A 27,939-nucleotide genomic window follows, 5' to 3' on the forward strand; every position below is an offset into this window, starting at 1 on the left:
TCTCCATTAGAAAATCCTGTGTAATTTTTAGCGTCTTCTGATACGGTAGAGTTAGGCAGTGTGAGGATCACAGAAATCTGTAACTGGTAAGTTCTTTCGTATGCTAGAGGACGCAAATATTTAGCATCGTTTGTCCGTATTTCACTTTTTTCTTCATGTAAAATTAAATTTGTGTCCGCCTCTGTGGTGTAGTGGTTAGTGTGATTAGCTGTCATCCCCGGAGGTCCGGGTTCGATTCCCGTCCCTGCCACGAAATTTGAAGAGTGGTACGAGGGCTGGAACGGGGTCCACTCAGCTTTGGGAGGTCAGTTGAGTAGAGGTGGGTTCGATTTCCACCTCAGCCATCCTCAAGTGATTTTCCGTGGTTCCCCACTTCTCCTCCAGCAAATACAAGGGATGGTACCTAACTTCAGGCCACTGCCGTTTCCTTCCCTCTTCCTTGCCTATCCTTTCCAATCTTCCCATCCCTCCACAAGCCTCCTGTTTAGCATAGCAGGTGAGGGTCCTGGGCGAGGTACTGGTAATCCTCCCCAGTTGTATCCCCCGACTCAAAGTCCAGCGCTCCAGGACACTGCCCTTGAGGAGGTAGACGTGGGATTCCTAGCTGAGTCCGAGGGAAGAAACGACCCTGGAGCGTAAACGGATGAAGAAAGGAGAAGAAAATGACAAATTTTAGCATTCTTTTCGATTTGGTTTGCTTTTTGGTCAAGTTCAGATACCTTAAAACTTTTTTCTGATTTCATTACCCGTATCCTACTTCACAATTTACAGACTGTTTTCTATAATCTGGTATTTAATTTTCTCATCTGTATATTTTTAGGTTTAACCGAGATACACGTAGCCTTTCCTTGATATAGAAACGAGACTTGTACTCATTTTTCGTTTGTGGGTGACGTGTGAAGGTATGGTATGTTCATCGTTATCTGAATCGGGAGTTTTACTAAATTTTGATGGCAATACATCATTTTTGGGAGCTGGACGCTTCCTGCGTTTGACATTTTCTTGTTTGTGAAAAGGATATACAATGAGAACAGATGGAATTTTGATTAATGTGCTACTGAAATCTGTTTTATGAGAAATGGTTCCATTTCTCCCTGAAACCGCTTGGTGTTATCTGAAATACATAGAGGTACACAACAGTGCACCTTCTTCTCAACCTCACAGACACTCATCGACAGAAACAATAATCACAATAAATTGCACAAAATCAACACAGCATCACAATTGCTCCGCATATCACAACGTTAAAGTCCGCCAAGAACAGAACGGAATCCTGACATCTAGCGGCCAAACTGTGAACACGGTCGGGGTCGCGTTTCCAGTGACAAATTAGTTGCTATGTCCCGGCCTTGTATATCTCGTAGGCAACGACTGGGTGAAATAATAGAGCCCATAACTTCTTCAACAAGGACAACAATCTTTGATTGGATGCAGATCGAGCGGGCAGTGGTGAAACCATAACTGAAACTGAGTGTGAACTGACTGGCAATCTAACCTTTACGTGATTGGTAGTCAAGTTTGTACGATCGTTTTGTACCACCCCATGTTAAATAAATATGAGTATTTTATATCGTGACAGACCTTATATATAAGAAATTCTTAAGATGTGAAGTGTGGAGTAACCTGATTCTCGACTAATCTTTTCCTCTGGTGAGCAAAGGAATGATGGAATAAGATGTAAACATAACCTCACTGTGTTGATGACAACTTCTTGCGTTGAACATTACTTGAATAACGAAAATTATCTATTTCATTGTGAATAATTTTCGTTTTCTTGGAGTGGTTATCACACAGATGAGGACCAAAAGCTTTATATTGTTCCTGGTATGTGTAGTGGTTACTACTGTGTTCCTTATCGGATTTGGCAATCAGCGACCTTCTATTGAAACAATAGTGACCGAGACTCACAAACAACTGAATAATTTGAAGACCTTCAAGGTAAATTTAATATTGTTCTACCTCAATTAATTTTGATTATTTGAAATTTCGTTGTACTTAGTATTGATTCGGTTGCAAGATGTCTATTGTGAAGTGATACGTTTTCTTGACCTGTTTTAGGAGGATTTGTATAATGCCCAGGAAAAACGCTTGGTGGCTGATTCAAAGTACCTTAAACGTCTGGGGTTCACGCAGCATCCTCGGCTGTACCCACATTCTGTATGGAAGAATACTACACTCCCTGTTGTTATAACTTATGTGAGTGTTTTATATTAATGATAATTAGAGGGATGTTATCCAGTCTGTTAAGACTGGGTAGAAGTCTAGTATGATGTTGCAGCCTCTTAATACATTTATCAAGTCTTTTGCATTGCCAGTGCTTTTTTTTTTTACGTCGCACCGACACAGATATGTCTTACGGCGACGATGCCAGTGCATTTTGTCAAGTGTCTGTACATATACTTTTATTTCTTTATTGTATGTTAATGGTTTCTAGGAGGTATTAAAACGCTTATAGAAGAGGCAGTGCAAGATCATATATAAATTATTGTATATTGTTAATTAGTCTCAAACCTCAAAACAGTGTTTAAACAATTTGTTACCGAGCAAGAGGCTGTGCGGTTAGGGTCGCTCGAGTGTGAGCTTACAATCAGGAGATAGTGGGTTTGAACCCCACTCTCGGCAGCCCTGAAGATGACTTTGAGTGGTTTTTCATTTCCACGCCTTAATTAAGGCCACGACTGTTTAATTCCCACTACTAGCCCTTTCCTATCACATCGTTGCCATAAGACCTATCTGTGTCAGTGTAATGTAAAGCAAATAGTAAAAAACAGTTTGTTGTGGCACATTTTTATAAACTCGTGTGTTTTGTATTAATTGTCATAAGTTTACATATATTGATAATAATTTGACTTTCAGTAGAATTCAGGATGTTGAAAGAATCTTGAAGAATTGGCGTATTTTTAACATAAATCTTTATTTACCTTTGCTGGTGAGCACTTAATGACTAGTTGTCCTGTCAGTAGAATGGAGTTATTCATAATCCTACTCAAAAGTATATGTCATAAGTTTGTTACGTTGGTGTTGAAGGATAGGTTTTAAGCACATGTGGCATTACATTTTACATTAAACTTCACTCCATGATTTAACTAAGCCTGTGTCAGTTATTGTGTACATACATGTTATGATCAAACACTTTTAAGCCATTAATTGCAGTCAGCCTCATCATTTTTGAGGTACCGGTAGATCATGTTATCATTCTCAAGATCGTTTAAGCTGCTGGAAATACCTTGATAATACATATGCTATGTGATTTATGTCTCTTTAAGTACAGTAAGTCTTAAGAGGTATCAGATTCCCAAATGTCATTCTTATTTAATTACACTGTTATTCTGGACTATTGAACAATACTCAATAATGCTCAGTATGGAAGTAAAGTGCACTCTTAGCTCATTGGGATGGGTACATCTCCTTGTGAACTGCATGAACCCATTCTGTAAACTGTGGCAAGAAATACAGTGTTGCATTAGATTTTAATCGGCTTAGGTATTGGTTTTTGCCAGCTATTACATTGACCGGGATGGAAATCTTTACATCCAAGAGAATACTAGAAATACAGTCTGATGATGCTCACATCATCATGTTTCTGTATATTTTTTACAACATTATTGTAATATTTTGGGCATTAATTCTGCCATTCTTTACATGTATCTCATAGCCATGTGCACCCATAACTTCTTGAGCACTTCTAGTAGTCCCTTAATGGTCATGTCTTATGAAACATATTTTTCATGTTCTTCCAAAAATTCAGGTCAAGTGAATTTCCTCACCATTCAAATCATAGCCTATATCACATTTGTTGTGTGGCAGAGGTACCATAATGCATGACATAGTGACACTGATGAATATGCCAGAAATTCAGCAAATATCTTCCAAAACTTCAAGGTGGCCACTTCCATTCATGAAAACATTCTATGGGAGGAAGTATAGCCCTCCCCTACCATAAATGCTACTAAATGTACCCCACACCATTACACTATCAGGATGTTAACAGTCTCCTTGGGTCATACTGCAAATCTTTAATTGGCCTTCGTATCACTCTTGCCTGTTGGCTGACAAGCCTAAAAGTGCTTTCATCGTAAAACATTTTCTTCCGCCAATCGCCTGTGATGTCCAGTGCTTATACTCTAGGCTATGTCCTGCAGAAATGTATCCTTTTCTTCTTCATCATCTCGGTGAGAAATGGTTTATTGGCAGCGTACCTAATCTTTCTGTAGCCGATACTGAATTACCCAGATCGACTCATCCTGGAGTAAATCTGGATACATTTTTTTTTTTTTTACTCTGCAGCTGTAACCTGTGGTTTGACTGTCACTTCATGTTTTAAAAGGATATCTGTCTGCATTATAGTTTTTCTTTCCACCCTGAGCCTAGTTTTTGGTTGAGTGTTATGCCGAGTGGCTTGTTTTAAGTCATAATAGCCTGCCGTGAAACTTTTAAACCTGTGGTTACACAAATGACAGCACTGTGGCCACTGTAAATCTGTTAGAACACTGTATCATTTAAGAATGTTCTCCAGCTAGATCCAGTTCTTACTTGCCAATATGGTCAAAATCAGAATGAGAATTATTGGAAATAATGTACATACTTCCGTTTTTGTGAGGTTCTCAAAGAAATTCATTTTACGCGTAGGCCCTACTTGTGTTGTCAGACTCTACATAACTTACATCCTCACCTTTATCTACCCAATTAACAATTTCTGTGCAAGTGTACTGCTAATAGCTCCTTGACAGATCTAGAAAGAAAACAGCTTGAGGCCAAATGGGTAGAAAAAATGTTCATAGTTAATGCATAATTTACCTTTATCTACTTTTGAAACAAAAAGCTACCATCTCTGTGCTTTGTATCAAACTGTAGTAAATTCCGTCTGCATAAAATGTGAAGCACTGTACTGACACTGTAGTGTTCTGCAATACTGATCATCAAAAAAAAATAATTAAGGCTTTCTTATCACAGAGCTGTGTAGTTTGGGTCACACAGCTGTGAGTTTGCATCCGGGAGATAGTGGGTACGAACCCCACTGTTGGCAGCTCTGAAGATGTTTCTCTGTGGTTTCCCATTTTCACATCATGCTGGGGCTGTACCATAATTAAGGCCATAGCTGCTTCCTTTCCACTCCTAGCCCTTTCCTTTTCCATCATCGCCGTAAGACCTGTCTGTGTTGGTGCGACGAAAAGCAATTTGTTTGACTTTCTCATCACTATCTTATCACACTCAACACATCTTCAATGATGCGTGTTTCTGAAAATCGACTTGCATATTTCCTTATACTTTTTTTTACCCCTCACTATTAATAATAGTTGAACTTTCATTTGTCTTTCAGGTTCACAATTTTGAGTCATTTTCTCACCTGTAGTTGGGAATTAACCTTGATAACTCAAATTATTCCTCACTGTATTGGTGAATATGTTCTTCTTCTAAATATGTTCTCCAGCAGGAAAATTGTTATAATCTCTTTGAGAACAGTATTAGATGATCAACAGTTGTCTTAACAGTTGCAGTGTCTCATTTTCTGGAACAGAATATAAGTTCACTTCTGAACCATGGTATCATCCGAATCTTTTTAGTGTTTTCCTTTATCATTGGCGGATGAGCTTGCATCCGGGAGGTAGTGGGTTGAAATCCCACTGTCGGCAACCCTGAAGATGGTTTTCCGTTGTTTCCCCATTTTCATACCTGGCAAATGCTGAGGCTGTACCTTAATTAAGGCCATGGCCGCTTCCTTCCCACTCCTAGGCCTTTTCTATCCGTAAAGGCAATTGTAAAAAAATCAAAAATCATTGGTAAATATTTCACATACTTGGATCACAGTGGTTTTGTTTGGTATAAAGCTGAATGGTCAGAGTAGCTTCAGAGGTCCCCATGGGTTTGACTTCCAGTTTGGTGAGCGGTCGTGAATAGTTTATTTCTCTGACTCGGGAACTAGGTGTTTGTGGTCGTCTCGGTAGGCCTACATGTCGCTTCGTACACTCCAACACGCTGCAATACTGACCACCAGGGTGTAAAAAATCAAAATCAATTATTTTTTTATTTAAATAAGATTTTTCTTAATTTTACACTTTTACTAATTATTTAATATTATTTTCAGATTGGTGTATGCTTCATTGTTTATAAAGAACCTACCTATGATGAATAATGGAGGATCAATCTTAATTCTGTGTTTTAATATTATTTTCAATTGTATTATACAGGGCGCCAGGAAATGTTCTCCACAGCGCCTACGCGCCGCTGTGCGAGGCTGCATCAGCAGTTAAGTTGGCAGCATGGCTGCTGCCGCATGTATAAATAAATAAAAAAACAGCAAACTTTGTACTCACCACAGCAATTCGTAACAGATGCTGGAAGTGTTACCCTTGTGTTCGAAGACAGACTTCAACACGTCTGCACATATTGTCGAAGACTTTCACTAAAGTTTCTTGTGTAATGGACTGATTTACTTGGACTTCACAGCATTATATCGGAAATTTCATCAAGTTTTTTGTCTGTTAAAAGCGTAGGCCTGCCTGTTCCCGGTACATCGTGGATTGAGCTGGTCACACGAAATTTACTTATCAAATCCCGAATGGTATCCCGGTTTGGACACTTTGAATTAGGAAACTGTGCTTGAAATTTTAGTTTAACATTTTCTGTAAACTGATCGCCTTAGCGAAAAATGTATTCCACCAAAAAAACTCTCTTCAGTAGTAAACATTACCACCTGTATTCTGTTGCACTATTTCAATAATCTATCTGAACGTTCACTCACTGCAATACACACTGACAATTTCGACAGCCCACAGCTAACACGTGTGGCTTTTCCTGTACTGCTGCCCTGTTGACCTTGGCCTGTCGGCTAACAAGCGAGGTTGACAGATGTGACACCGTGCTGCCAACTAAACTGCTCGTGCTACCTAACCCAGCAGCACGCAGCAGCACTGCGTAGAACATTTCCTGGCGCCCGATATTACAACATATTTTAAAACCAGATTTTTTCACCCATGACGTATTCTTTTAAATAAAAACACAGACTGGAAACTTTGTTTACACCAAGCCTGTTTCTAAACTAGTTCATTTTCAGTCACATGTATAGTTTCTTTATTGAAGTGCTTCAACAAAAAACACAAGCTTGGAAGCTTTGTCTACACTAAGTCTGTTTCTAAACTTCGAATGAGCATCACCAAACATAGAAAACACATGTTCTATACCAGTGTTGAGAGTTGCAAAACTTTGTCTATTACCAACTTGCCAATGAAATTTTCTTCAGATTTCCACCACTGCAAAGCAGACACAATTTGCACCACTTCATTGGTGAACATCGTTGGAATGAGTTCAGATTTTACTTGATATTTCACAAGTATTGATAGAAATTAAGTTCCCACATACTTTTCCTGGGCAAATTGAAATGCATTATCGTCCTTGGATGGTTGTAAAACATATCCTGAGTAGTTTAATTCTGGATGAACAACTAAAGCTAGAAAAATGTAGTGCATCCAATGTTTGATTATAACATTTTTCAATTTTCTTAGTTATTTGTGTATTAGTTCCATATTTCCTGAACACTTGTAATTTCTCCAAGTTATATTTTGGTTTTTTGTCACACTTTAACTGCTTGCAGAATGGTACAGTCACTTCTCTGGGTTACATCAAGAATCATTGCTATTGGCTTCAACACATTTAAAACGTCTCTGTTTCAAGAGACAACATATTCCATCAAACTTCTTGAGGCAAGATTAATGACTGTCCTCCTTCATTGGCAAAATGATTATTGTGGAAGTATTTCACAATTTCTACTACATGTTCCTTTATGTTTGAGGTGTCCTTGGTTAGATCCTGGGAGAGAAGATTCAAAATATGAGCAGAGCAGGCATATGCAATTATATCAGTCTCTTCCCTTTCTTTGAGAACATTCCTCATTTTTGTCAAATTACTTGTATTGTCCGTAATGAAGCTTCTCACGTACACTTCAAATTGCTCTCACAACTTTTCACTGAATTTATTGCAAGTTCAGTTAATTACAAACTATCCAGTTCATTGCCGTATCAATCATGTAATCTAATCAATATAAGAAAATATTTCCACATAATCGATACTTTCTTTTATTTTGCCTTTGGCAATGACATGTTTTGATCATCATCAGCTGCATATACAAAAGCATAGATAAAACAGGATAAAGCAAAAAAACTAATGTTAGTAAAGGAAATCAAGGAAATCTGGGAGAAGGAGACAATCCCAGAAGAATGGAAAACAGCACTTATCCATCCGCTGCATAAGAAAGGGGACAAGCAGAATGTCAACAACTATAGGGGCATGTCCATCCTCCCGATTGCCTATAAAATTCTCTCAGAACTGCTTCTTAATAGAATAGAAGCGAATCTGGACCAACAACTAGGGGAATACCAAGCAGGGTTTAGGAAAGGCCGCTCCTATATCAAACAAATATTCAACCTGAAGTCAATACTCTGCCACAGAATGTTGAGTGGTAAGAAAATTGTGGTGTCATTTATAGACTTCAAAAAAGCCTTCGATTCGGTGGACAGAGAGACTTTGGATAAGATCATTAGGGAATTTGGAGTCAAAACCAAACTAGCAAATATAATCAAAGAGACCCTAACAGGCACAACCTCCAAGGTAAAATTCTTCGGGCATCTCTCACAATCATTTGAAATCAAGACAGGCGTGAGGCAAGGGGATGGACTATCCCCACTCCTATTCAACTGTGTCCTAGAAAAGATAGTGAGAATATGGAACTCAGAATTTGAACATCAAGGGATAATCCCGATCTGTCTAGGGAGAAAATCAGGTGGGATTAAAGTCAACTGCTTGGCTTTTGCTGACGACTTTGCTATACTATCAGTAAGTCCGGAGGTTGCAACCATCCAGATTAACCTCTTGAAAAGAATTGCTAGCCAAGCAGGACTGAGGATCTCAGCAGAAAAGACCAAATTCATGACGAACATCAAAGATGGACCAAAATTCCTGGAAACAGAGATAGGACGGATAGAAAGGGTCAAGAAGTTCAAGTACCTTGGTGAGACGATACAGGAGAATGGACTAGAAAAGCTGCAGTGGAAGATCGGATCTCAAAAATGGAGAGAGCATATGGCTTGACAAAAAACATCTACAATAAGAAGTGCTTACCTTGGAATTCCAATTTAAAACATTACAACACCGTGGTCAAAACAGAATGCCTGTATGCCAGTGAATGCCTGTCCACGAACTACAAGCTGGAGAAGCTAGAGGTCCTGGAAAGAAGAATCCTCAGAAAAATTATGGGAGCTGTCCAAACTGAAAGCGGATGGAAACTTCGGAGCAACAAAGAAGTTTACCAGAAGGTGGAAAGAATATCAGAGACCATGAAGAAAAGGAGGCTGGCGTTTCTTGGACACCTATACAGAATGAACACAAACAGACTTACCAAACAGATATTTGATTACTTCTGGAGAAAAAAGACCACTACAGCATGGATTAAGGAAACGAAGGATATGGAAAGGTTAAGCATCTTGGAAGACCAGCTGTTAGAAAGGAATACGTTTAGGAACACACTAAAGAATTTGAAAGGTGTTCAAGCCGCAGGAAGAACTAGGAAGACCAGAAGAGCCTGGACAGATGAACAACGGAAGCAGGCCAGCGAACGCATGAAGGAATATTGGACACAGAGAAAACTCCGCACGAAGAGAAAGAAATGAAGTTGTAGTGTGATTCTTAGTGGTCCATTCGCTTGTAAAAAAAAAAAAAAAAAAAGACGTATGGGATGGTGGGGCAGTTGTTAAGGACGTTAAACTTGAATTAAAATACTATCTATGAGCTAAAATGTCTTTGGTATCACTTTAGGTCCTGAAGGCTTAATAAAATCACTTGTTGTTTAAAAATCTAAAAAAAATGGTGTTGTGATCCTGAAGAAATGTTTTTTTGCTGAAATATGCTTCTTCTTTACTAGACTTCTAGTTTTCTTCTTCGTCACTTTGTACTGTACTAAAAAGGCTGATCCTCTTGTTTATCCTTTTCTAAGTGGAAAGGGTGTATCCACTGTTGGTTGAATTAAGAAGTGTATTCGTAAACATATCAGGTTGGATAGCTTGTTGTACGATCTGTAACCGGCAAAAATAAATATGCGTCTATTAGTTGAAATTGCCTGGGGAAGTGTTGTCTAAGGAAATTATTTAGAATAATGTAAATTGATTGAGAAATTTTGAACTTACCCCTGTCCAATTCACTTCCTTTACTTCCCGTAATTACGGGTATGGGTCGATTCTACTGTCCGCGACCTTGTATAATAGCGGTGTGATGTGATTTGTATGCTAGCTTAATTCGGAGGGGGGAGGGGAAGCGAGGACGTGTCGTCATTTGTTGTTTCTCGCGAGGAGGTGGCTTCTGTCTGTGACGTAGGGCCCTTGTGCTTGCTTGTTACAATTGCTGGTCGTGTTTGATTCCTACCTAATGAATCCATGTATCTCAATATATGTTCGTATAAGGGATTTCTTTGTCCATTCATCTCATTTAGGTTCTTGTCCTTATTAATTAACTTATCCAGAAAAATGTGAATATTTTCTAAACTATTCATCAGTCTACCTTTATTCATTTAAAAGTTTAATGTCCTTAACAACCGCCCCCCCCCCCTGTCGCACACTACTTCCCCCCCTTCCAACCCATACGTCCTTTACTAACATTAGTTCTTAAAATCAACAAAGATTTAACTATATGATTGCTTTATGCTGTTTTATCTATGCATTTGTGTATGCAGCTGATGATGATGGTAAAGTGATCGAAACATGTCATTGCCAAAGGCAAAATAAAATAAAGGTATTGGTTAGGTTTAAGTATTTTCTTATATTGATTAGTTCGGTTAAGCCGCACGTGTGCGTGTGTGGAGGGGTTGCCCAGGGCCCTGTTTCATAAAACATCTTTCACTAGTATTATTAGTGTATGTGTATACTCAGTCTTCAGCCCTAAGGCTGGTTGGATCCTCAGCAGCTCTGCCATCAGCTGTCATAGATGGCCTAGGCATCACTGAAGAGGCGTACTAGGGAAATGAGGAGTGAGGTAGTTTCCCGTTGCTTTCCTCACTGAGCCAGAAGTTGCTATTACATATCAGTCTGCCAAGCCCACTAAAATGCATGCACCAACTGACCCTATGAGCAACATTTTCACACCATTCATTGCAGGGACTGGCTGCAGAAGGAATGGTATTACTAGCATCGCTCATACCTCAGTCACTTTCATATTGTCAAAGCCAAGGATAAGACAGAGACAGATCAATGAAAGTAACAAAATTGCTCTAGCCCATACCAGGAGACATAGTGCACTGTAAACACTAGGTCCTGCCAGCAAAGGCATAATATTATTAGTAAGAAACCAAAAATATTAACCAATAATATTAGTAAATTGTTTCATGGATTTATTAGCTAATAATAATTAGTAAATTGTTTCATAGACAACATGACTAATAAAAGTTACTCATATTATTGGGATTATTTCCTTGAGTGTATTTTGACTCATAATCCATATTCTTCCCCTGCGAAACATGTGACCTTGCCGCGGTGGGGAGGCTTGCATGTCCCAATGAAAACGGGTAGCCAAGCTGCAGGGGCAACCATATCGGTTGGGTATCTGTCGAGAGACCAAACTAATGAATGGTTCATCGAAAGGGGCGGGGTGGGGGGGGTAGCAGCCTATCGGAAATCAAGGGCGGCAGTCTAGATAATTGACTGATATGGCTTAGTAGGTAATAATACTCAATATGGCTTAGCTGTGTTGATACTGCTACATAGCTGAAAGCAACGGGAAACTACAGCCGTTACTAACTCCCGAGGACATGCAGTTCTCTCTGTATGATGCACTGATGATGGCTTCCTCCGGGTAGAATATTCTGGAGGTAAAATAGTCCCCAATTCCGGTCTCTGTGTGGGGACTACAGGGGAGGGGGCAATCATCAGAAAGACAGATACCGACATTCTGCAAGTCGGAGCGTGGAATGTTAGAAGTTTGAATTGTTGTGGTAGATTAGAGAATCTGAAAAAGGAGATGGATAGACTAAAGTTAGATGTAGTTGGCATAAGCGAAGTACGTTAGCAGGACGAGCAGAATTTTTGGTCAGGTAACTACAGAATTATTAACCCAAAATCAAACAGGGGAAATGCGGGAGTTAGTTTACTAATGAATAAGAAAATAGGGCAGCAGGTAGGCTACTATGACCAGCATAGTAAAATGATTATTTTTGTCAAGATAGGCACCAAACCAATGCTCACCACAATAGTGCAGGTCTATATGCCTACTAGCTTAGCAGATGATAACGAAATCGAAAGAATAAGTTATATGAAGAGATAGAAAATTGAATACAATATCGTCCCTACTCTGGCAAACTAACGAATCTGCAAATTGTCAAAAGCTTAGGAGAGCTGAAAGAAGTTGTGATTGCTCATGTCAGATCAATGTTTATATTTAATGGTTGGTTTTATGTGTTAGGCATACAGAGCGAGCTGCAGATGTGAGACTTTGACAGAGGGTAGTCAATATATAAATAATAAAATATAGACCAAAACTTGAGAACTACAGATTCCCTAGTTTGTCACTTTCGCTAGTTTGCCAGAGTGAGGACGATATGTAAAAGGTGACGAGAATCTAATTGTGAAGGGAGACTGGAATGCAGTGGTAGGCCAAGGAAGAGAAGGTAATACAGTAGGAGATTTTGGATTGGGGCAAAGGAATGAAAGAGCAAGTTGACTGATTGAAGTCTGCACCAGTCGTAATTTAGTCTTTGCTAATACTTGGTTCAAACACCACCAACGATGACTGTATACGTGGACGAGACCTGGAAACACTGGAAGGTATCGAATAGACTTCATTATGATCGGGCAGAGATTTAGAAACCAGGTGCTGGTTTGCAAAACTTCCCCACGAGCGGGCGTAGACTCCGACCTCAACTTGTTGGTCATGAAATGTCATTTGAAGTTGAAGAAATTGGAGAAAGGAAAGAATACAAGGAGATAGTATCTAAACAAATTGAGAGAAAAGGGAGTGAGGAACTGTTTCAAGGAACATGTTGCACAAGGACTAAATGAAAAGGCTGAAGGAAACACAATGGAGGAAGAATGGACAGTCATGAAGAATGAGATCAGTAAGGCTGCTGAAGAAATGTTAGGAAGAAAAGAAAGATTAACTAAGAATCAACGGATAACTAAGGAGATATTAGACCTGATTGATGAACAACGAAAATACAAGAATGCAAAAAATGAAGAGGACAGAAAGGAATACATGCGATTAAAGAATGGAGTGGATAGAAAGTGCAAGACAGCTAAGGAAGAATGGTTGAAGGAGAAGTGCAATGATGTTGAAGGTTGTATGGTCCTAGGAAAGGTAAATGATGCTGCATACAGGAAAATCAAGGAAACTTTTGGTGATAGGAATACTGGGTGTATGAACATTAAGAGCTCTGATGGAACCACTTCCAGGGAACGAAGACAAGGCAGAAAGATGGCAGGAACATATCCAACAGTTGTATCAAGGTAAAGATGTAGATGATATGGTTCTGGAACAAGAAGAGGCTGTTGATGCTCATCAAATGCGAGACTCAGTTTTGAGGTCAGAATTTGAGAGACCTGCATAGGAACAAGGCACCGGCAATTGATGACATTCCCTCTGAATTACTGACTGCCTTAGGAGAAACGAGCATGGTGAGGTTATTCCATTTAGTGTATAATATGTATGAGACAGGAGAAGTACCATCCGATTTTTGTCAGAATGTTCTTATACCTATTCGCAAGAAAGCCAGTGCTGACAAGTGTGAAAACTACCGCAACATTAGTTTAGTATCTCGCCTGCAAAATTTTAACACACATTATTTACAGAAAAATGGAAAGGCAAGTTGAAACTGAGTTGGGAGAAGATCAATTTGGCTTCAGAAGAAATGTGGGAACGTGAAGCAATCCTCACTTTACGTCTGATCTTAGAGGATCGAATTAAGGACAAGCCCACATACATGGCATTCGTAGATCTTGAAAAGGCATTTGGTAATGTTGATTGGATCTAGCAGATTCTGAAGGTGATCACGATCAGGTACTGAGAATGAAGAATTATCTACAGTCTGTGAAAAAGGAGCAGCAATCCAGGAAGGAGTAAGGTAAGGCTGCAGTTTGTCTCCTCTCCTTTTCAGTGTTTACATAGAATGGGCAGTAAAGGAAATCAAAGAGGAATTTTGGAAGGGAATCACAATCCAAGGTGATGAAATCAGAACCCTGAGATTTGCTGATAATATTGTTATTTTATCTCATACTAAAGAAGATCTCAAGAAATTGTTGAATGGGGTTGAACAGAGTTTGGGTAAGGAGTACAGGATGAAAATAAGTAAGTCCAAAACAAAAGTGATGGAGTGCATGCAGGAAAAGTTAGATTCGGAAATGAAGTCTTAAAGGAAGTAGATGAATATTGTTACTTGGGTAGTAAAATAACCAATGATGGCAGAAGTAAGGAGGACATAAAATGCAGACTAGGACAAGCAAGGAAGGCCTTTCTTAAGAAAAGAAATTTGCTCACCTGAAACTTTGATACAGGAATCAGAAAGACGTTTTTGAAGACTGGAGTGTGGCATTGTATGGAAGTGTACATGGACTAGCTCAGAAAGAAAGAGAATAGAAGCTTTTGAAATATTGTGTTACATAAGAATGCTGAAGGTGAGATGGGAATGAAGAGATACTGAATCAAATTCGTGGGAGAAGATTGATTTGGCTAAATTTGACCAAAAGAAGAGATAGAATGATAGGACACATCGTAAGACACCTAGGAATTGTGGAGTTGGTTTTTTGAGGGAAGTGTAGGCAGTAAGAACGGTAAGGGTGGACCAAGGTATGAATTTGCCAAGCAGATGTAGGATGTAGCAGTTACGTAGAAATGAAAAGTTTGGCACAGGATAGGGTGGCATGGAGGCTGCAACAAACCAGTGGTGGCTCAAACAGCAGCAACAACAAATATTCATATTAGTGCAATTAAAGTGAGTGGTAATTGAATATTTTGGCATAAAATCGTGAAGATCAGCGGAATGGTCGACTCTGATTCAAATAATGATGAGGAGTGAGTGCAGGTATTTACCGTTCAATAAAGTTAGGCCAAAAACAGCCTGTACTGGTTTGTAACAAACAAATGAATACAATTAGATATTCAGGTTAGATTACAGAACTTTTAAGTAGTGGATTGGTAATAGAACGTTCCACTGCAAGGAATGAAGCATAACCTCAAAACATCAGCTTCACATTGCAGTCCAGAGGTTCGTAGTGATGCACAGTATCATTGTGTTTCCTTAGTGCAGTTCTGCTTGGAGACTCCTGTTATCCTTCTATACCACCAATAAACCACGATTTTGCTAGTCCATCTCAACAGAGATTTTTAAGAGCAAGAGGAAAAAGAACAAGGAAGGTTATAGTGTGCAATAAACTGCGAAGAGTTGACGATTTAATTCAATCACTTTCCACAAAGTAACTTTCATCTCTCATATTATTTTCACTTCTTTTATCCATTCTCATATGTATCAAAGTCACAACAACGAAAATATCAAGTGAGCCAATCAAACATATGTAGTCAAGTAATAGCCTACTGCTAGGAACAAACACAAACCAAGAACATACGTAACAAACCGATTCTAACCTCCATGTGTATCAGTTGATTAATGAATTAATATTATGAGTGAAGACATGTTATTAGTCGTGTGTAAATCTTTATGAAACAGAATTTGGTTAAATAATTATAATTTTTTTGAGTTCTAATATTATTAGTTAGTTTTATGAAACAGGGCTCAGATGTATCACTATGACACACAAAATGGGCTCATTATGCACATTTTACCATCCATCTAATCTCATACAAACTGTATTCTTATCACTTATCTTTCTCACTTTGATAAATTTCTTCAAGAAAGGGTCCAGTTACTGCACAATATGCTGAAAGAGTCTTCCGAATGATTAATGGAGCAGAAGAAACTCTGTGTAGCATAACAGAATTTTGCAATACCGTTATGTAAGTCTGTTTTGTTTTTCACTAGTTCGGACAACAATGTAACTCATCTGACTTTGCTTAATTTTTAGAGATGGTCCCTCAGTGGATAGCTGATTGTAACTAATGATCGCTTTTGCTTTGATGTTGAAGGTGAAAATACTGGATTTGTCTCTGAATTTTTCTCTTCACTGCCAGGTGTTGTAGTATCATTTTTTTTTTCTTGATTATCTTTCATACTTGTATGTTTCTGCAACTTCATTCTAGTAACTAATCCCTGCATTTCTACACCACATGATTGCATTTGGCTTTCATGCCCTTTCCACTTGAAGTGGGAAGTTTTTTAAATTCGCCATGTACTGGTTCAAGTTTTCAGCCTGGATTACTCATTTTAAGTTAACAGCAAATTTCTTGCTACACTTTCACAAGTACAATACAGTTCTCATTAAAAATGAGAGAATTACTACTTAACACTGTCCCAACTGAACTGGGAGACAACCCCCTTCCCCCCATGGCACTACAGCCTTTGAAGGGCCTTGGGCTACCAAGCGACCGCTGCTCAGCCCGAAGGCCTGCAGATTACGAGGTGTCATGTGGTCAGCACGACAAATCCTCTTGGCCGTTATTCTTGGCTTTCTAGACTGGGTCCGCTATCTCACCGTCAGATAGCTCCTCAATTCTAATTACGTAGGCTGAGTGGACCTCGAACCAGCCCTCAGGTCCAGGTAAAACTCCCTGACCTGGCCGGGAATCGAACCTGGGGCCTCTGGGTAAGAGGCAGGCATGCTACCCTTACACCACGGGTCCGGCGAATTGGGAGACAAAGTAAACAAAAAACATGTGAAATGAGTTGGAATGGCCCACTTTTTCTTAAACCATTACAAATATTTTATAATATGTAATGTTATTTCCACATAAACGTTACATGTACATGATCTAATGCCATTTAGCTTCACTTGTCACTTCAAAAAGCCGTTAAATGTTCATTTCTTAATCAATACTCATGCATTAAAGTCAGCCATAGAAACAACCATGGCCACATTATCTTCATGATTATTTATATGTGACTGTATGGCGTATGGCTGTGGCACAGCAGACTGCGTGTGCAGCAGCAATTCAAGTGGCAGTTGGCACCATAGTGAGGCAATGAACTGTTCGAAATCGGTTACTTGAAGGGCAGCTCCGAGCCAGGAGCACTGCAGCCTGCATTCCACTTTACCCAAACCACCAACGTGTGCGACCTTGGAGGATGGAGTGGAGGTCCGTTGTGTTTTCTGATGAAAGCCGGTTTTGCTTTGGTGCCAGAGATGGTCGTGTGTTGGTTAGAATTCAAATACCACTGGACTGAGCCGGAATCAAAACCACTAACTTGACCTCAGAAGGCCAGATAATTACTGTCTGAGCTATTCTGCTCGGCATGTGCATGTGCTGTGATCACTACTCAACTAGCATCATGCCAACCTTACACAACTTTAAAATTAAGACCCTATGTATGTACTGGAATTTTGCCCTGAAAAAGAAAATTTTAATGTTCTAGTGTTTCAAAAGATTGTAAATCATTCATTTTCTCAGAAACTAAGCATTCTGAAGTCATGAAAATTGCATAGTTGCTTCCATTTTAACGAGTCTGAAATTGCTACCTCGTGTTCTTGATTTCTACTCAAAAGGGGAATGTTTAATAATAGGCACCAGGTCAGGAGTAGCATTGGCAAATGTATAAGAGAGTCTGGTAAATTTGGAGTTTATGAGGAAATTCCATGCATTCCTGCTGCAGACTCCAATAAACGCACTGTCGACAGAACATTGGCTTAGTAATTGACCCAGTACCTGAAGAACTGGGCGTTACCTCCCTAGCGTTTCCTGAGGCCACACTGCATTTGTAATAGTTTTAGACTTTTACTGCGATGGGTTCACCATTCCCAAAGGCATTTTAGAGCTACTGTCGGGAGGTCATGACTCTGCTCCTAACATGGAGTACAGACGCTTTCTGAAGCCACCCCTAACCTGGGGACAGACGCTGCTTGATGAGTTCGGTCATCGCTCCACCTGAGAGAACTCATCCAGCCAAAGGCGTTACTGTACCCTAAAGAAATTAAAACTGGCCTTAAATTTTGAATTACCAAAAATATGTAGGAAGATATCTAAAATACTGACTTTTTAACTTCATTCGGAACTGTCTTGGGGACTTCAACTACAAATATTGGAATATAGGAATCGGATATCAAAATCATTGACCCTATGTCAACTGTGGAACAACAATGCAAAAACTGCCAAATATCTTGCCAGTGAAATACTGTATGCTGTCTGTAACTTTTTAAAAATCTAAAATTTAAAATTACAACAATCAGGGCTAAGGATGGTGTGACTGGCAATAATGCCAGAGTGGTATAAAATTGTGGCACATAGGCCGTCTACGTGGACGGTGCCAGCAACGAGCATATTGTTGCAGCTAGCAAACTGTTCAGGCTTGCGATAAAAAAACTCTTAGAAGAGGCTGGAAGCTGATTGACAATGGACCAGGTGCGCCAAAAGATCTGGAATTAAAAGTTACTAGAATCTCCTGCTCACCTGTGTAAGAGCACAGTTGTGGGACCATTTGGTCGAGAGTCATCCAGTCGTGAGTGAAAGTAAAGCAGACTTTCACAAATCCTTCATGAGTTAAGAATTGGATGTGTGTCCATCAGACAGCTAAACGGAGTTGCCAGTTCATTTAAGCAAAAGTTCATTTATCACTGTGTATTAATTTATTAACTTGAATTGTAATTGCTTGTGAATACAGATCAGCACGAAAATATAACTTACAATATTGTCCCCTTCTCTGGGGTCGCTTAGTCGGCGGAGCGAGAGTCCCAAAGGGTGGAACGTTCGCAGGGCCAACTTTACTGTTTCGGGACAGACCTTCAGAATATTTTTATTTGCAGGGCCATCGGTGACTGGATAGGTGACATAACAAGAAGGAAAAAATTGGAACAAAATAACAATAACATTTATTAAAATATAAAACAGTCTGGACAGCGCATAAGAAACAGAAAAAAAACTATTTACATAAATATAATTCAAATCGATTGATTCTGGTTTGCAACATGAATATAAGTCCACATCATGCTCATGGGTTCCATTTGATTCGACCTGTCTTCAATTAAACACCATCCGAAGTCATACTCTAGGTCAGATCTTCCATTTATGGAACTATAACATTGGACCAATCATAATGTTAGCGACAATGTCGTTATGACCAATAGTGCTACATTAGATCATGAAATTACAATATTCCCTTGTGGGAGAAATTTTTACAAATTATTTCTACCTCCTCATAAAAGTTTGGGTAAATTCCCATCAATTAATTCTCATTAAATTACCATGTCCTTCTCTGAAAATATTAATTATTTATTTTCTAGAAATTTCCTTTATCTTATTTTAGAGAATTGTGTAATATTTTACTTCTAAAAAATATTTTTCAATTCTCAGAAAATCCACTTACAAATACTTGGAAAATCCTTCACAATACCATTGGAAATTCTTCGACAAATTTCTTTGGAAATTCTTTGGCAAATTTCCCTTCCTTCATAGATTACGTTCGACTGTATTTAACATTTATACTAATGATCAACCCATAATGGAACATACCAGGCTTTTCATCTATGCCGACGATACTGCAGTGGCTGCCCAAGGAAAGACATTTGAAGAGGTGGAGGAAAAGTTGACTTCTGCACTAGATACTCTTGGCTCTTACTATGAAGGCAATCATCTAAAGCCAAATCCCAACAAGACTCAGGTGTGCGCATTTCACTTAAGGAATAGAGAAGCTCGGCGGGAACTGGACATTATATGGCAAGGCAAACGACTAGAACATTGTCCAACACCTGTGTATCTAGGTGTTACTCTTGACCGAACACTGTCCTTCAAGAAACATTGCCACAACACCAGGCTGAAAGTTAGTTCACGGAACAGTATTTTGAGAAAGCTCACAGCCACCACCTGGGGAGCAAGCCCTCGCGTCCTGAGAACCTCTGCTCTTGCTTTGTGTGTGTCCGCTGCAGAGTACGCTTCACCTGTGTGGAGTGCATCCACTCACACCAAGGAGGTTGACATTGCAATCAACGAGACCGTACGTATCTTGTCGGGATGTCTGAAGCCAACCCCAGTTGACAAACTCTACCCGATTGTTGGAATAGCTCCCCCCGCTATCAGAAGGGCTGTTGCTGCTGATGCAGAGAGGACAAAGCAGACTAATGATTCTCGCCACCCACTGCATGATCACCAGGCTGTAGTCTGTCGACTGAAGTCGAGAAAGACCTTCATCACCAGGACTCAACCACTGGTAGGAACACCTGAGTATAACCGCATCACCAGGTGGAAGAGCATGCTGCCGCCTGATACTCCTGCAAAGGAAGAGCTAGCTCCAGGAAATGACCTGCCCTACCCTATTTGGAGATCACTTAATCGTCTTAGGGTGGGCGTACCTCTTTGCAAGACCAACATGCAAAAATGGGCCATACTTCCAGCTGATGGAGACGCATCCTGCGAGTGTGGTGTAACACAAGATCCGAACCACCTGCTCATTTGTCCCCTACTAGAACATCCCTGCACTACACAGGACCTAATCGAGGCGAACAACAAGGCCATCGGAGTTGCTACATTTTGGAAATGCTGACCGGACACGGAATGATGATGATGACTGACTAATATTCTGTGAATGGATAGAGTGTCATGTAGCGAAACGCACAATCAGCGTAAACTAAAATTCCATTGGACAATAAGCCACATAAGAAAAATCACTAGAAGAAATAACACTTATGGAAACACATGGATAAGCTGTTACACAATAACACATCTCCCCCAATTATTTATCAGCAGATTTTATCACATTGCCGAGGATATCATTATTATTATTATTATTATTATTATGTCTCCCTTCAGAATTAGGTTGAAGACCCTCGCATTATTTGCAGATAATAGTAAAGCCTCACCATGACCTGTGATAAATGACAAAAATAGGATGAATAAAAACATCGAAGAAATAATCACCACCATCAGTTAGGGATACTTCGAAGAATGCACTCATAACCTCAGGGAAAGAGAAAGATAATTGTCGAGTCTTACTTTACATAACATAAGTTGTTGAGCGAAAGTTTATTATTATTCCTTGAATAATGAATTATATCACCATAAATCACCATATCCTCACGACTAACATGTACCCTAGTGGTCCCATGTTGTCTAATATCATAATAAAAATTCATCATCACAATTGCCGCTCACATTTAATTCTCAACAACCATTTTAAATTGTTCTGACATTATTATTATTATTATTATTATTATTATTATTATTATTATTATTATTATTATTATATCCCTGATTATTACTCCTAAAAGCATCTTCTTGATGAGCTGCCTACTGTCCACAGCTATCACCTTCCCTTCTAAGATCAGTCTTACTTCACAAATCATTTCTTTATCAAAGCTTCGATTTAATTATTATTTTAACATAATCCAATTAATTACATCCTTATCGTCATGATTTTTATGAAGTCGCACATTATTATTCTTCTTATTATTATGCTTATTATTAGGCTTCATTCCCCCGTAATTCGTTTCAAAGACCTTAATTACTCGTAACCTCGTGACATTCACTAACTGGGGTTTATCAATCATTGAATCAACACAGCAGTATTCCAAGAATATGCACAAAATGAAACTAATAAATCAATGAATCCATGACTACTCTACCATCACCACCACTTAAATACTACATCTCTAACTAATCTACATTTCATTAAATAAGAATACAATCCAATTAGCAATCTACTGAAAGGGAAGAAACTGTAACAAGAGTACTTATTATTCTGATGTAAATCTCTGGCGTCTTGAATGTAGCTGTAGATGTCGGTTCCTCTGGATTATGGTGGATTGTTGATGAACAAATTCATCGTGCTGGCTCGCACACGTTGGCTTAACACATCAGGATTCTTGTGAAGTCAAATAGCGTAGAATCACTCCAGCGGTGTTTTAGAGTTCCCCAGGATTTCCTTCTTGGTCGCTCCATGACGACGGCTGATCTTTGTGGAAGTTGCTGAAACTAAAATTTATTATAAAAAATTGATCCACACTCGTAGATTAACAGTTTGCCTTACAGTACTTAACTGGCGCAATGATGTACACTTTGGTTCAACCCTACAGAAAGCTCCAAATCTTGAGCGCATTTCTCAGTTTTCAGCACATCGTTGAGTTGTCGGAATCTTGAATAATCTACTGTATTACTGAGAAACGATGTTCCTCGGCCAGGTTTGTTCTCGAAGATTCTATTTCAGTGATAATCTTCCCTAGTAATTCATACTAGAACTTTCCACAAATTTCTGCGGCAAAGCTTGGCGTAATGTGTGTTCTGAGTGTCAGTGGTTTGGAAAGTTCCACCCAGGAAAATGTGAGGCAATAATATATCGCACTAGACTGAATCGTCTATACGGAAAATTAAATTAGCACTCTTAAATATCATAGTCGTCGTGCAGTATTAGATTGTAGTCAGTTAAAACCACACTGTTCGCTTTCTCCACTGGAACTGTACTGTTTGACGTCTCCTCTAAAACTCTACTGTTCGCTGTCTCTCTTCTGAAAGCACACTGTTCGACGTCTTTCTAGAATGATTCTCCGACCATCCGACATCTTCACTAATTTTCATTTGTCGTCAGCTATTCTGCGACGTGATTCGTTCTTCATATTTGGAGCAAATCTTTCTGGAATGTCACTCCCCTTGGCTTCCGGCTCGCTAGGTGACGTAAACCCTGTGACGTGCGGTGACCTTGATCGCTTGACCCAGTTCTATCTCGTCCGCAGCAGAACGGCACTGTAATCAGCTGGTGCTTGCTATCGCATAGACCCGTATTGCATTACGAAAATTAAACCAACTTCTCTAAATCCAATAAAATACCATTTGGACGGGTACAATATACAGAGTTCAGCTTGGCTTACTATTGTGGACTGTTCTGGAACAATACTGTGCTGTGGGAAGCCATGTCTACCAACATAGGTTTGATCGCAACTATAAAGATAGGAACTTTCCACCTAATCAATACATTTATTTATTATAAGGTACTTAATATATTTTATATACTTAATATATCTTTACATATTTCGACCATATGTATGGGTCATCTTCAGCTGCTGAAGAACCTTCGTCTTAATAAAAACAACATATAATATTAAAACACTACTTATGCTAATTAAGAATGACTAATGCTAAATTACAATGATATGTTGTGGTAATAAAATATGTTTGAAAGAGTAGTTTGAAAGTCTAAATGTTCACCAGTTCATTATGACACTGATCTTGTCACTCATATACTCATTCATTCAATTGCAGTGTTCCAATGTTGACACACTTATTTAAAATGTAATGATCATGAGGCAATCATAGAACATGACTCAGCTGCAGTGTCGAAAAGACAAAAAAAAAATCCCGTCGGCGACTGGTACATAAACAAGCCCGTACAGTAATAATGGAGGACTCGATAAGAAATGTTGGCACCACAAGTTGAAGAGGGAATTGCGTACTGCTATCCAGGCATACAAGTGGGTCAACTTGCTGAACATGTAAACAGTGACAGTATTAAAGAAAATCCTGAAGCCCTGATAGTTGATATTGGCACAAATGACCTTCATAATTTCTCAACGCCTAGTGACATAATGGCCGAAACTGATAGGCTTATTACTGCGATAAAAAGGAGGTTTCCAGCAGCAAAGCTTTGTCTCAGTGGCGTTTTATATCGGCATGATGTTGATTATCGCTATATAGATGCTGTAAACTCTTGACTGGTTATGCTGTAATGGAGATGTCCTTTTAGTCAATGGTAATAGTTGACTTAGAGGTAGTGATTTTAGAAAAGATGGGCTACACCTTAACAGAAAAGGAACCTCTAAGTTTGGTAAACTTCTCAATAGAATATCTAATAGAATGCTCTCGGGAAACTAATTAAGAAAATGAGGGGGGGATGCTAATCCTAATGGCAAAAACTTACGTGATACAGAAAATGATTTAGAAAGTATAACTTATATCAGGAATACAATACACTATGTAGATAGGGGATCATTTCACAGAGATCAGATACACTATGCTAAGAAAGCACCAAAGACATCAATAAAAAGGTTAGTTGAACACTTTAGAGGATACTATCAAAATGTAAATGGACTTCGAAGCAAACTAACTGAACTTAAAATTTCTTCATGTTTAGCTGACTATGACTTCATGGTATTAACTGAAACAAACTTAAATGAGCCGGGCTGAGTGGCTCAGATGGTTAAGACGCTGGCCTTCTAACCCCAACTTGGCAGGTTCGATCCTGGCTCAGTCCGGTGGTATTTGAAGGTGCTCAGATACGACAACCCCGTGTCGGTAGATTTACTGGCACGTAAAAGAACTCCTGCGGGACTAAATTCTGGCACCTCGGCGTCTCCAAAGACCTTAAAAAGTAGTTAGTTGGACTTAAAACAAATAACATTAATTATTATTAAACTTAAATGATGAAATTAGTGATGTGGGACTCGGACTCGAAACGTATTCAATTTTCAGATGTGATAGGTCTTCTGTAAAGAGTATGAAGGCATCCTAGGGGGGGGTTTATGATCTGTATTAGCAAGAGGTTTAAACCTACTCTGATACCGTGCATTAACACAGTTGAACAGTTGTTTGTGTCCCTGACTTTTAACACCACAAAATTAATCATTGGTGCTGTATACATTCCACCCAAGTCTCCTGTCCAAAAATATTTAGAACATTGCAGTGCTGTTGAAAAAATTATGTCAAATCTTGACAACCATTTATTGCTCATTGTTGGTGACTACAATCTACCACATCTTAATTGGATAGTAAATGAAGAAACATCTTCTGGCCCTATGTCAGTAGGTAACCACACTATGCAGTCCAGTTTACTTATAGACACTTTTTCTTATCTCTGTTTAAATCAGTTTAATGCTATCCCAAATTTTCTGAATCACTTTCTTGATTTGGTTTTCAGTAACTCCAGTTCCATTGAAGTAAAATCTAGTAATGAAAGCATTGTCCCCCTCGATAGACATCACCCAGCATTAGAGATTTCTTTACCTATACAATTCCTTGCCTGCTGATAGTTTTTATTTTGACTTTTTAAATGGTGACTATAATGGACTAAATTATTACCTACCGAGCTCGATAGCTGCTGTCGCTTAAGTGCGGCCAGTATCCAGTATTCGGGAGATAGTAGGTTCGAATCCCACTGTCGGCAGCCCTGAAAATGGTTTTCCGTGGTTTCCCACTTTCACACCAGGCAAATGCTGGGGCTGTACCTTAATTAAGGCCATGGCCGCTTCCTTCCCACTCCCAGCCCTTCCCTGTCCCATCGTCGCCATAAGACCTATCTGTGTCGGTGCGATGTAAAGCAACTAGCAAAAAAGAAATATATGTATATTATCTGTCACAGTTCAGCTGGAAGGTGATGTTTCAAAATGTATCAATTGATAAAGCAGTAGAAACCTTCTATTCAGTACTACATTATGGCATGGAACTTTACATCCCTATACAGAATTTTAAGACTCCCAAATTCCCAAAGTGGTTTAATCATAAATTGAAGTCCCTGATTATTGAAAAGAAGAAAGCACACAAGCGATACAAAATATCACGTCTCAATAGTGATTATCAGCATTTCTCGAAATTAAGAAATTAATGCAAGTCTGAATCTAAATCTTGCTGTACATTGTATGTCTCCAACTGTGAACGAAGTATTACTTCCAATCCACAGAAATTCTGGCAATATCCAAGTTCTAAAAGGTCATGTAATAATATTCCTTCAACAATGCATCTTAATGAAGTTACAGCAGATACTGGAGAAAATATTGTCAATCTTTTTGCTAACCACTTTTCATCTGTTTATTCTTCTTATCAGAATAGTAGTAGTATGTCATATGATTGTCCTTTCTCTGTCAATCTATCAGTTATAAAGATTAGTAAGGCAGAAATTTACAACAAACTGATATCTCTGGAATTAAAGAAAACTGTCGGACCTGATGGTGTTTCAACTTACCTGCTCAAGTACTGCTCATTTATTTTATGTGAAGCACCCTTTTATCTGTTCAACTTATCATTAAACCAAGGCATTTTTCCAGTGGAATGGAAGAAAGGATTTGTTAGTCCAGTTTTCAAAAATGGTGGTAAAACTGACATAAAACAATATAGACCCGTTATAATTTCTTCTCATATTTCCAAAATTTTTGACTCAATAATTCTTGACAAAATCACACCTCTCTTTAGAAACATCATCATTGATGAGCAACATGGATTCTTTTCAGGACGGTCAACCTGTAGCAATCTTCTTTAATTCTATCAGTTCCTCTTGGATGCAATAGAGAACCACTCCCAAGTGGACTGCATTTATACAGACTTCTCAAAAGCTTTTGACACTGTCGACCATGATATCTTGCTGCAAAAACTAACAAGCTACGGAATTAATGGGCCTCTCCTCTCATGGTTTGAATCGTATCTTAAAAATCACCTGCAGATTGTTAAAATAAGGAATCATTTTTCTGCGCCTGTTATTGTTACCAGTGGAGTTCCTCAAGGGTCTCATCTCATGCCCTTACTTTTTACTCTCTACATAAATGACATTAAAAATATACTTAAGAATTCTGAATTGCTTTTGCTTGCCGACGATGCAAAACTTTTTATGCAAATTAATTGTCCACTTGATTGTTTAAAACTTCAAGAAGATTTACATCATCTGGAAAAATACTGTATTCAAAATGGGTTGAAACTTAATCATGAGAAATGTAAAATAATATAGTTTTTGAAAAACAAGAAGAAAATATCATTTCAGTACAAATTTAGTCATAACAACTTTCTAACTCCTGTTTCACAAGTTAATGACCTTGGTGTTCTATTCAGTTACAACCTATCATTTAATGAACATATTCAAAATGTTTGTAAGAAAGCATTTCAAAGATTGGGTTGCATTACTAGTTATTCTAGAGAATTTTCAAACTTGGCTACCTATCGATTGCTGTATGTGTCTATGGTACGCCCTATACTAGAATACTGTACACCTGTTTGGAACCCTTCTCATCAGACCTCTATCCATAGATTAGATTCAGTACAACATAAATTTCTTCGTTTATATTCATTTAGAGCAGGATTCTCATATGATAATGTTGATTATACATCCCTACAACAGTCCTTAAATCTGCATAGCCTGTCACAACACCGTGAATTATTGGATACACTCTTCATTTTTAAATTGCTTCATTCCTTGGTGAATTGTCCACATCTCCTTGCAAAAATTAACGTACATGTACCAGACAGATGCACAAGGTTCAAGAATACATTGTCTACAAATTGGCATAGAACTACGCATTCAGTGGGCCAATTCAACGAATGTCAAGATCTCTAAACAAAGTGGATATTGATATATTTAACTGCTCATTGTCAAAATTTAGAAATCACTTACATAATCTCCAGAATTGACTATTACTTTCCTGTGCTTACTTGTAATATAACCTGTGTATATATCCGTACATATTTTTCTACTTATACTCCATTGAACTTTCTTTTTAGTGTGTTTTGTTTTGTTTATTCTTCTCTACTGTTATGTGAAATGGTATTACCGTTAATAAAGTATTATTATTTTAAATTTAAAATGTCTTAATGCTGAGTTAAAAAGTACTGTATTTTATAAAATCTGCATCAATAGGAGGTTTGGTAATAAATAATCATGTATCTTGATGAGCTTGTGGGATGAGACAGGCACGAGTCTGGTGTTTTGAACAATAAATTTAAAATCTTCTTATTCTTTGCTCAGGGTCAAATTGTTGGGTTTGGTGTCCCATTAACAAGATGAGAATGTTCCCCTCTTCATAATCGTGTTCTCTTGGACTGTGTCAGATAATTTGCTCTCTTGGCCTCCTATTGATGCAGATTTTATGAAATGCAGTAACTCAGCATTAAGACATTTTTAATTTAAAA

General features: G+C 38.6%; 1 protein-coding gene across 2 annotated transcripts in view; it reads left to right on the forward strand.

Moving 5' to 3' along the window:
* Positions 1–1,417: 1,417 nt before the first annotated feature.
* The window catches only part of LOC136864812 (uncharacterized), a 163,176-nt gene continuing 136,654 nt past the window's right edge, over positions 1,418–27,939 (forward strand). The window contains exons 1-2 of one of the 2 annotated variants that reach the window (XM_067142237.2): positions 1,418–1,938; positions 2,059–2,196. In XM_067142237.2, the coding sequence (XP_066998338.1) occupies positions 1,795–1,938; positions 2,059–2,196 (282 nt within the window). In that variant the 5' untranslated portion in view covers positions 1,418–1,794. The remainder of the gene's footprint in view (positions 1,939–2,058; positions 2,197–27,939) is intronic. The other variant, XM_067142238.2, reaches the window with a different exon arrangement.

This window comes from Anabrus simplex, chromosome 2, assembly GCF_040414725.1.
Source record: "Anabrus simplex isolate iqAnaSimp1 chromosome 2, ASM4041472v1, whole genome shotgun sequence".
Classification (NCBI taxonomy): domain Eukaryota; kingdom Metazoa; phylum Arthropoda; class Insecta; order Orthoptera; family Tettigoniidae; genus Anabrus; species Anabrus simplex.